Source organism: Berghia stephanieae, chromosome 9 (genome assembly GCF_034508935.2).
Source record: "Berghia stephanieae isolate SIO BIC M18660-M18661 chromosome 9, UCSD_Bste_1.3, whole genome shotgun sequence".
Taxonomy (NCBI): domain Eukaryota; kingdom Metazoa; phylum Mollusca; class Gastropoda; order Nudibranchia; family Aeolidiidae; genus Berghia; species Berghia stephanieae.
The window spans coordinates 46,735,599-46,747,907 of NC_088368.1; the positions used below are offsets into that span (position 1 = coordinate 46,735,599).

At 37.7% G+C, this 12,309-nt stretch overlaps 1 protein-coding gene across 1 annotated transcript in view; it reads left to right on the top strand.

The window, feature by feature from the left end:
- The window catches only part of LOC144980348 (uncharacterized), a gene marked incomplete at its 3' end in the record, with an annotated part of 17,168 nt that extends 7,240 nt beyond the window's left edge, over positions 1–9,928 (top strand). Inside the window, 5 exon segments of the mRNA XM_078928016.1 lie at positions 1,667–1,942; positions 2,428–2,599; positions 5,441–5,606; positions 6,411–6,602; positions 9,796–9,928. Of these exon segments, the coding sequence (XP_078784142.1) occupies positions 1,789–1,942; positions 2,428–2,599; positions 5,441–5,606; positions 6,411–6,602; positions 9,796–9,928 (817 nt within the window).
- Between the last annotated feature and the right edge of the window lie 2,381 nt (positions 9,929–12,309).

Consider the following 12,309-nt stretch of genomic DNA (forward strand, 5'->3'; position numbering starts at 1 on the left):
GGTTGTGGCTGTTAGAATGGTGATGGTTGTGGTTGTGGTGGTTGTGGCTGTTAGAATGGTGATGGTTGTGGTGGTTGTGGTTGTGGCTGTTAGAATGGTGATGGTTGTGGTTGTGGTGGTTGTGGCTGTTAGAATGGTGGTGGTTGTGGCTGTTAGAATGGTGGTGGTTGTGGTGGTTGTGGCTGTTAGAATGGTGGTGGTTGTGGTTGTGGTGGTTTTGGTGGTTGTGGCTGTTAGAATGGTGGTGGTTGTGGTGGTTGTGGCTGTTAGAATGGTGGTGGTTGTGGTGGTTGTGGTTGTGGCTGTTAGAATGGTGGTGGTTGTGGTGGTTGTGGTTGTGGCTGTTAGAATGGTGATGGTTGTGGTGGTTGTGGCTGTTAGAATGGTGGTGGTTGTGGTGGTTGTGGTGGTTGTGGCTGTTAGAATGGTGGTGGTTGTGGTGGTTGTGGCTGTTAGAATGGTGATGGTTGTGGTGGTTGTGGCTGTTAGAATGGTGGTGGTTGTGGTGGTTGTGGCTGTTAGAATGGTGGTGGTTGTGGTGGTTGTGGCGTTGTGGTGTTAGATGGTGGTGTGTTGTTGGTGGTTGATGGTGTGTTGTGGTTTGTGGTGTTGAATGTGTGGTTGTGGTGGTTGTGGCTGTTAGAATGGTGGTTGTTGTGGTTGTGGTGTTGGGTTGTGGTGGTTGTGGTGGTTGTGTGTGCTGTTAGATGGTTGTGGTGGTGGGGTGTGGCTGTTAGAATTGTGGTGGTTGTGGTGGTGTGTGGTTGTGGCTGTTAGAATGGTGGTGGTTGTGGTGGTTGTGTGGATGGTGGTTGTGGTGGTTTTGGTGGTTGTGGCTGTTAGAATGGTGGTGGTTGTGGTGTTGGGTGGTTTGTGGTGGTGTTGTGGTGGTGTGTGATGGTGGTTGTGGTGTTGTGGCTGTTAGAATGGTGTGGTTGTGTGGTGGTTGTGGTGTTGTGGGGTTGTGCTGTTAGAATGGTGTGGTTGTGGTGGTTGTGGTTGTGGTGGTTGTGGTGGTTGTGGCTGTTAGAATGGTAGTGGTTGTGGTGGTTGTGGTGGTTGTGGTTGTGGTGGTTGTGGTGGTTGTGGCTGTTAGAATGGTGGTGGTTGTGGTGGTTGTGGTTGTGGTGGTTGTGGTGGTTGTGGCTGTTAGAATGGTGGTGGTTGTGGTGGTTGTGGTGGTTGTGGTGGTTGTGGTGATTCAACCAACATTTTTTTCATTCTAATTTCTCTTGCACGTCGTCACAAAATGTAAATAATTGCTTTGTTTACAGATATTAATACTAAACACTGTGTTGTATACATCATTTTGCCGAACAATATTCTGTATAGATAGTAAGAAGTTGACGTCACTCAGGTCTTTGTTATTTCTTTTTGCCATCCGCGTTTATGAGTAATTCTCCCTAAACTGTATTAGCCAGACTATAAACGTTCAAGGTTACACATAGTTTTGTGTGTTGGTCCGTTATACTTCTGGATGACAATGTTGTGAGCTTCTTAGCCAAGCGCATACTATCTATAGAATGCACTTGTTACTTTTTCTTTTGATTAGGAAAAGTCTATTTTTGTGCTGGGTAAGTGTGAATTTCGGGGGAAATTCTAAAAATAGCAGGTAAGGAGAAAGGTTTTACAAAAATCTATGTTAGTGATTTTTTTTTCTTTACAGATTTCGACTTTGACCTCTAGCAGGAAATAATAAAAAAGCCCCCACCATCTCAACCCCTCCCCCCCCCCCAATTCTCCCACCCACCCATCCCCCATACATCAGCAGCGAAAAAGAAGAGCAGGATGAGCGTGTTACTATGGTTGATGTTGACAGTAATGGCGTCTGTTACCATGGCAAAGATAAGCTTCGAGAAGGATCTCTCTATGGACGTTGAGTTCCCGGGCCCTGTGTTCCGACCTGACCCGAGCATTCCCGAAGGTCACATGCGGCCTCTAGGTAAGGAATGTGGTATTAAAAAAAACAAAAAACTAAAAAACTTGAGGTTTTGTAAAAAGCAATGTCAGCGAACATGCTCAAAACGCTTTAGAAGTAGTCAACAGCCAACAACAACAATAAAAAAGTAGTCCTTCAGAGCCATTCGGCCCATGCAGCTAACCGGAATTTATGTAGCGTGAAATGGACAATAGCAATTAATTGCAATCATTTGGATAGGACCCTGGTCTCTTGCAAAGTGCTTTCCACCACAACTAACAGTGGTATGACATTCGCTTTCGGTAATCGTAAGGTCCTGGGCTCGAGCCTCAATCGGCGCATAGTTCAGTCCTTGAAAAAGGCTCTTCACTAACACTCTCTCACCGTACTCAGGTGTAAATCTATAGATGAGGTGGACGTTTCTCTGTCCTTGTCCATCATTAACTTTTACCAGTGATTTACGAGGAACTACATTTTTTATGAATTGATATTATATTAATACTCCACAGGTTGGCAGCGAATGACGGATGGACCAGTAGACGAAGTGGACGGAGCCGTGTCCACCATTGAGTTCTATCACGAATACGTGTCCAAAGATGACCCCATCGTCATGAGAGACGCCCTGCCGGACACCGCCCCTGTCTTCAGTAACTGGAAGGATGACAGCTACATTGTCAACCAGTGGGTGGACATTCTTCTTCTTCTTCTTCTTCTTCTTCTTCTTCTTCTTCTTCTTCTTCTTCTTCTTCTTCTTCTTCTTCTTCTTCTTCTTCTTCTTCTTCTTCTTCTTCTTCTTCTTATTCTTCATCATCATCATCATCATCATCATCATCATCATCATCATCATCATCATCATCATCATCATCATCATCATCATCATCTTCTTGTTGTTGTTGTTGTTGTTGTTGTTGTTGTTGTTGTTGTTGTTGTTCTTCTTCTTCTTCTTCTTCTTCTTCTTCTTCTTCTTCTTCTTCTTCTTTTTCTTCTTCTTCTTCTTTTTCTTCTTCTTCTTCTTCTTCTTCTTCTTCTTCTTCTTCTTCTTCTTCTTCTTCTTCTTCTTCTTCTTTCTTCTTCTTCTTCTTCTCTCTACTTCATATACTACTACTACTACTACTACTACTACTACTACTACTACTACTACTACTACTACTACTACTACTATGCATTGATGTAATTTTAACACCATTTACATGTATTGTTAATAATTCGTTGCAGTCAGGTGCTGTACCAGACATTTACAAAGTTGCTCATGTCAAACCCCTTTTGAAAAAACCTGATCTCGATAAAGAGAACTTAAAAAACTATCGCCCTGTCTCTAATCTTCCTTTTCTCTCTAAGATCTTAGAAAAGCTTGTTTTGAAACAATTACTGTCTCATCTTAAAAATAATTGTCTTGAAGAAAAATTTCAGTCTGCTTATAGGCAACATCATTCGACGGAATCCACACTTGTTAGGGTTGTTAATGATCTCCTCTCTGTTATAGACAATGGTTCATGTTCTTTGCTGAATTTGCTTGACCTATCGTCTGCTTTTGATACTATTGATCACAATCTTCTTCTCAAACGTCTTGAAATTACTTATGGCGTGTCTGGTGCAGCGCTTGATTGGTTTAGGTCATATTTGTTTAATCGTAAACAGATTATTACGGTGGATGAATATAGATCGGAGGAAATCTTTCTTGATTGTGGGGTTCCCCAGGGTTCAATACTTGGACCCGTTCTTTTTGTTTTGTACGTTGGCCCTCTGTCTAAAATCATCAGAAGTTTTGGTCTGTCTTACCATCAATACGCTGACGATAACCAATTGTACTGCGTTTCCAATACGAGAAATTTACAAGAAGTATCAGCCAATAGTAAAAATTGTATCCAAAGTGTTAAGAAATGGATGAATGAGAACAGACTGAAACTGAATGATGATAAGACGGAGGTGCTGTATGTGGGGAACAGGAAGTGGAAAAGTGAAACAGATTTGAAGTTGGTGGATGCCTCTATTCAAATTGTTGACAAAGTGAAAAACCTTGGCACATTCTTAGACTCTGGACTGTCGATGGAGCATCAGGTTAATAATTTGGTTAGATCTCTCTTTTTCCAACTAAAAAAGATTGCTTCCATTAGACGGTTCATATCTGAGGATGTGACCAAGCACCTGGTTGTGTCCTCGTACTATCGAAATTTGATTATTGTAATGCTCTGTTATTTGGCGTTTCGCAATACAATCTGAAACGTCTTCAGATTGTCCAAAACAGCGCTGCCAGACTAGTATTCATGAAGCGTAGGTGCGACTCTGCCGGACCTCTACTTCATGACCTGCATTGGCTGCCTGTTGAGAAAAGATTAAATTCAAAGCTTGTGTTTTAGTGTATCGTTGTCTTGAAGGTACTGCCCCTTCCTACCTTTCAGAACTAATTGAAAGATATTCAAAACCCCGCCCCTTACGTTCGGCCAGTGATTCCACAAAACTAGTTGTCCCTCGAATTCGGAAAAATGCTGGAATGAGATCCTTTTCTCATTTCGGACCCTCTATTTGGAACGCTTTACCGGAGAGCATTCGTGAAAAAGAATCTTTGTCTATTTTTAAACGTTCGCTTAAAACATATTTGTTTCGATTTTAGTAGATGGTATGAGAAGCAAGATAGGTTTGGTTTGTGTTGTGTGTTGTGTTGTGTGTATGTGTGTGTACTTGTGTGTGTAAATGAGTATGTTTCAGCCAAAGTAATTTGTAATTTAAGCGTTTAGAGTCTGGTGTCTCGGAGTTATAGCGCTATATAAGTTTTCAGCATTATTATTATTTATTACTACTACTACTACTACTACTACTACTACTACTACTACTACTACTACTACTACTACTACTACTACTACTACTACTACTACTACTACTACTACTACTACTACTACTACTACTACTACTACTACTACTACTATTACTACTACTTTTTAAAAATCTCCTTTCATGTCTTATCAATAGAATTCAATAGTCTGATGTCACGTCACCCAGCAACGAGCAGCTTGGTTCTAAACAAAGAAAATCGGTACTTTTTATTCTCCATGCTGGCTATAACTTTTTCACGTTTTATGATCAGATTGTATAGATAGTTCGAAGATGACGTCACTCAGGCCTTTGTTATTGTTTTTGCCATCCGCGTTTGTGAGTTGTTCTCACTAAACTGTATTAACCTGACGATAAAAGTTCATGGTTACACAGAGTTTGTGTTTTGGTCCGTTATACTTTCGGATGGCAATGTTGTGAACTCCTTGGCCAAGCGCATTCTATCTATAAAATTCAAACCATGATCAAGTTTATAATGTTTTTCTCCTCTGGATACACTGTTATGCTCGTCGGAGAAATATTTCATAAGGGCGTCCGCCATTGTTCAGATAGTTTAGAACCAGTTACTAAGTACCGTGCCTCATTACTAGGGAAGTGACGTCACGACTGTTGAAAGCTATTCTCTGTATCCTTTCGGCTTTGTCTGTCTTCCTTCATTTGATAACGAATACAAAAATGCCTCTGACTGTCCAGGTACAGCCATCTCAACGTCTCGGTCAGGGTCAAAACGGGCAGGTACCGAGGAAAAGTCCTGTCCACGTCACAGGTGATGACCATGAAGAGTTTCCTGTCCGAGTACAAGTCTGAAGAATGGTACCTGTCGACTGTCTTGCCTGACGCTATGATGGAAGAAATACCGGTGAGATTTTATATAGAAGACTTTTCTTATCGTTATTATTATTATTATTATTATTATTATTATTATTATATTATTATTATTATTATTATTATTATTTTATATTATTATTATTATTATTATTATTATTATATTATTATTATTATTATTATTATTATTATTACTACGTATTATTATTGGTATTATCAATATTATTATTATTGTTATTATTAATATTATTATTATTTTATTATTATTATTATTATTATTATTATTATTATTATTATTATTATTATTATTATTATTATTATTATTATTATTATTATTATTATTATTATCATTATTATATTATTATTATTGGTATTATTAATATAATTGTTATTACTATCATTTATTGTTATTATTATTATCATCATCATCATCATCATCATCATCATCATCATCATCATCATCATCATCATCATCATCATCGTCGTCATTATTAATACTGTTATTAGAATTACCAAGCTACTGATGCTATGCATTTATGTAAAATACTCACAACATCCGGATATAACGGACTAACACAGAAAACTATGTGTAACCTCGAACGTTTATAGTCTGGTTAGTAGATTAGTGAGGACTAGTCATAAATTACTTGATTGCTCACCCCCCCCCCCCCCCCAAAAAAAAAAAAAACAACAACAAAAAAAAACAAGAAATAAAAAACAACAAACCAACAAAACAAAACAATAAAAAAATATTCAAAGAGCTGAGTGAAGTCAATTTTGTTCCATCTATATAAAAACTTATTTTTTCTTTTGGTTTGTTTTTGTTTTTCAACCATAGCTTCCGCCCTGTGTCCGTTGTGGCACCATCAGTGAACGCCTGTGGTCAGCCCAGCTGTGGATGTCCAGCGGGGGAACGTCCAGCCGAATTCACAGTCACGATGACCACCTACTCCATTGTGTGTTGTTTGGGAGACGGGACTTCATTCTCATTGAATCCTATCACAAAAAGTCGTTTGACTTCATGCCCAATGTGAGGAAATACACACATCTACATTGACACACTCGAACTGACACATACATACACACATATGGACACACACACATCTACATTGACAAACTCGAACTGACACATACATACACACATATGGACACATACACACATATACATTGACACACTCGAACTGACACATCCATACACACATATGGACACATACAAACATATACCTTGAGACACTCGAACTGACACATACATACACACATATGGACACACACACACATCTACATTGACACACTCGAACTGACACATACATACGCACATATGGACACATACACACTTATACATTGACATACTCGAACTGACACATACATACGCACATATGGACACATACACACTTATACATTGACACACTCGAACTGACACATACATACACACATATGGACACACACACACATCTACATTGACACACTCGAACTGACACATACATACACACATATGGACACACACACATCTACATTGACACACTCGAACTGACACATACATACACACATATGGACACACACACACATCTACATTGACACATTCGAACTGACACATACATACACACATATGGACACATACATACATATACATTGACACACTCGAACTGACACATACATACACACATATGGACACACACACATCTACATTGACACACTCAAACTGACACATACATACATACATACATACATACATACATACATACATACATACATACATACATACATATGGACACACACACATATATTGACACACTCAAACTGACACATACATACACACATATGGACACACACACATCTACATTGACACACTCGAACTGACATATACATACACACATATGGCCACATACACACACACATACACATTGACACACTCAAACTGACAATACTTACACACATATGGACACATACACACACACACACATACACGCATATATACTGACACATACATACATACAGACACATGCTGAGACACACGCATACCCACACACACACATATACATACTGACATACGCATATACACACATACTCACACAAACACACAGACATACACATACATACACACGTACGCACATACTAACACACATACAAGCATACACACAAATACATAAACACTCACACACCTACGCACACACATACATACACAAACATACAGATACACACACAAATACAGACACATTGACACACAAACACCGACGTGTACATATATGCAGGTCTGACATCCGAACCCACTTATGGGCCTAGTTTAACATTGTTGTAATGGACAATATTTTGCATCAGTTTTGAGATGTCCATTACAACAATGAGGCCATAACGAATTGGGTTATCAGACCTACAAATAAGTGCACGTTTCTTTAGATTAATGAATTCTAAAATATTAATCAAGCGAAAGATGATAAAACAAATAATAACTTTAATGACAAAATTACACAATAAAAAACTATTAACATTTATGTCGCGCATTTTCAAGAATTACCATGCTCAGTGCGCTTTAAAAGATCTTATGTATTTCCTCAGCAGGCCATGATATCGAACCAGAACTCCATTTGAAGCAGTGCCAGAAAATTAAAATATCATCAAGGTGATGATGCCCACAGGCCGGAAATTGTCCCCGTGTCTTTAGCGTGAAACAGACAATAGCAATTTATCGCTATCATTTGGATAGGACGCCAGATCTGACAGAACCAACTACCCATTTACTGCTGGGTGGACAGGGGGTCAGAAAACAAAATATACCGAAAACACCCGGGATCGATCTTGGTCCTTATGCGTGTGAAGCGAGTGCCCTATCAACTGAGCTATCTAAAATTGAAGAGATGTCCTTATGCAAGTTTTATTTTCTTCCCATTTCAAATATTTATTCTTTTTTTTTTTTTTTTTAAATCTCGACCGACATTTTGAAATAACCGATACTTGAAGACCAAAGCAAAAAAAAAAAATTAAGGAATGTTTTTGATAAATATTTGAAACAAACAAACACACAAACAAACAGACAAACAAACAAACCAACCGATTTCGAGACGTATTAAGACCCTATTGTGAACGCTGCCTACTCGTGCTCGTTCATTCCATCGACACGGAGACAGTGGAATAATAATCTCACACTTTATTTCCAATAACAGAAATATAGTGTTGTGGTCTGTGGAATGTGGGAACGTTGACAATTCACAATTATATGGAAAAAGGAGGGGTAGGAGGAGGAGGAGGAGGGGGAAGAGGAGGAGGAGGGGGAAGAGGAGGAGGAGGAGGGGTAGGAGGAGGAGGAGGAGGGGTAGGATGAGGAGGAGGAGGGGGAAGAGGAGGAGGAGGAGGGGTAGGATGAGGAGGAGGGGTAGGAGGAGGAGGAGGAGGAGGAGGAGGAAGAGGAGGAGGAGGGGGAAGAGGAGGAGGAGGGGGAAGAGGAGGAGGAGGAGGGGTAGGATAAGGATGTTTTGTTATGTTTTGTTATGTTTTGTTATGTTTTATTATGTTTTGTTATGTTTTGTTATGTTTTGTTATGTTTTGTTATGTTTTTATGTTATTTGTTTTGTATGTTTTATTATGTTTTATTATGTTTTGTTATGTTTTGTTATGTTTTATTATGTTTTGTTATGTTTTGTTATGTTTTATTATGTTTTATTATGTTTTGTTATGTTTTGTTATGTTTTGTTATGTTTTGTTATGTTTTGTTATGTTTTGTTTTAGTTTGTTTTTATTATGTTTTATTATGTTTTGTTATGTTTTGTTATGTTTTATTATGTTTTGTTATGTTTTGTTATGTTTTGTTATGTTTTGTTATGTTTTATTATGTTTTATTATGTTTTGTTATGTTTTATTATGTTTTATTATGTTTTATTATGTTTTGTTATGTTTTATTATGTTTTATTATGTTTTGTTATGTTTTGTTATGTTTTGTTATGTTTTATTATGTTTTATTATGTTTTGTTATGTTTTGTTATGTTTTGTTATGTTTTGTTATGTTTTATTATGTTTTATTATGTTTTGTTATGTTTTATTATGTTTTATTATGTTTTGTTATGTTTTGTTATGTTTTGTTATGTTTTGTTATGTTTTATTATGTTTTATTATGTTTTGTTATGTTTTGTTATGTTTTGAGTCAGTGGATGACAATTTGATAATGGTATGATTTCGTCGTCCCCTCCCCCCCCTCCCTCCCCCTCCCGCCCCCACCCCCTTCTTCCCCCCAGTATTCAGGATCTGTGGGAGGTCACTCGGACATCAATACAGAAAAAGTGGACATGTTTAAATATGGTCAGATAGCCCGTGTGCCATGGACGTGGTCCACTCTCAGGCCTGGGGATTGTATCTTTGTGCCAGCTGGTAAGAGTTATGACGTCATCAAGGCAGCCTATTTTTCCACCGTTTTTACAAATACTCTAGTATTTGGGTTTCTGGCGAATGTTACTCAAATGACATTTTGGCATAGCCGAATATGGTAAAAAAAAAATAAAAATTCCCTTTATTCATCATATAGGGGAAATTTGACTCTTGGGTCTATTCCAAGGGAAGACTGGAATAACCCAGGCGTTAGCCGCAGTGCAGCGCCGCAAATTGAGCTAGGACGCGGTGACTTGTTCTCAAGGTCACGCAGCGCAGCGGCGGGTGCTCGAACCTTATACATTTCGGGTTCGAGCAAAGACCGTACCGCTGATCCATGCTGCCCCCTCTACACAAGATATATAATTTATTTTTTTTTAAACCCAGGCCATCCTATCTAATGACCCTCTTAATTAGTAACAATTTTATTTGTTAGGTTTATTATCAACCATTCTCAACATCAAACTTATGTTTAGTGGCAGTAGCAGTAATAATAATAATAATAATAATAATAATAATAATAATAATATAATAATAATAATAATAATAATAATAATAATAATAATAATAATAATAAATAATAATAATAATAATAATGATGATAATAATTTCTCGTGTAAAACACAAGCTCTGGACACTTTACAATATAAATTATCAATTTTGAGTGGAAAAAATAAATAAATAAATAAATAAATAAATAAATAAATAAATAAATAAATAAATAAATAAATAAATAAATAAATAAATAAATAAATAAATAAATAAATAATACTTCATAGCCAAATCAAGGATTCACAGACTCAATAAAAACAAATACAGTAAAAATGTGTCTTGAGATTCTTTTTAAAGGCAGGTAAAGACTTGCACTCCCTCAGACCACGTGGTAGTTCATTCCAAATCTTGGGGCCGAAACAAGCTTCTGCATCGTCCGTTATCTATCGGATTATTTGTTGTTTTTTTAAAATTATTATTATTATTATTATTATTATTATTATTATTATTATTATTATTATTATTATTATTATTATTATTATTATTATTATATTATTATTATTATTATTATTATTATTTTTGTTTTGTTTTGTTTTTTGTTTGTTTTTGTTTTGCTTAAAGGATGAAATAAAGGGTTGAAATATAAATGTTCAGGAGGAGTTCACGGAGGGTGGGGGGTTAATTGGGCAGTTAGGGGATATATTGGGGTGGTGGTTTGTAATTTTATTACACTTTTAGACAATTTTACAATTAAATAGCAGATTACGGTTAGATTTGGAGAGAAGATAAATTGTGATGTTCTGATTGGTGGATCGCAGGGAGCGTCAACCAATCGTTTAATCGGTTTACTTGATGATCAAGAGCTGTGGAATGTTGGGTAGAGAAGTTTGGCTGAAACTGATAGAGGTTTAATTAAAAATAAAATTTAAAAACTTGAGCTTTATATAGCGTAATATCCACTAAATGTGCTCAAAGCGCTTTACAAGGGGTCCCTGGTCAACAGCAACATTTAACATGTAGGACGGGAAATGACGCCTGTTAGGCGATATTACAATTTTTCGGACAAAGACAACGCTGTTAACGGCCAGGTACTTATTTTACACCTGAGTACGGTGAAAGAATTGAGTAAAGAGCCTTTTTCAAGGACTCAACTATGCGCCGAGCGCGAGACTCGAACCCAGGACCTTCCGATCTGAAAGTGAGTGTCATACCACTAGACCACACAGCCCCTCAAATTGGAGGGGGGTGGGAGGGGGGGGGAGGGGTGTTGGATTCTGTGGGTCTTGATTGGTTGGGATTGAAAGTCTTCAGCCAATCAGCTGCCCGGAATATTCGAAGTTCTATAATATGGGGTTATTAGTGGAAGGGAGGTTAGGTTTAAGTTTTAGGTTGGGTATGTGTGTGTGTGTGTGTGTGTGTATGTGTATGTGTGTGTGTGTGTGTGTGTGTGGGGGGGGGGGGGGGGGTGATGTTTCTGAAATGTTTCTATTGGTGTGATATTGAATACACGGGCCAATCGTCTTGTGGGCTTATTTATTGATAGTTCGAAGATGACGTCACTCAAGCCTTTGTTGTTATATTTTGCCATCCGCATTTGTGAGTTATTCTCACTGAACTGTATTAACCCGACTTTAAACGTTCATGGTTACACAGAGTTTTGTGTGTTGGTCCGTTATACTTCCTGATGGCAATGTTATGAGTTTCTTAGACAAGTGCATACAATCTATAGATAGAATGCGCTTGGCCAAGGAGTTCACAACATTGCCATCCGGAAGTATAACGGACCAACACACAAACTCTGTGTAACCATGAACTTTTATAGTCTGGTTAATACAGTTTAGTGAGAACAACTCACAAACGCGGATGGCAAAAACAATAACAAAGGCCTGAGT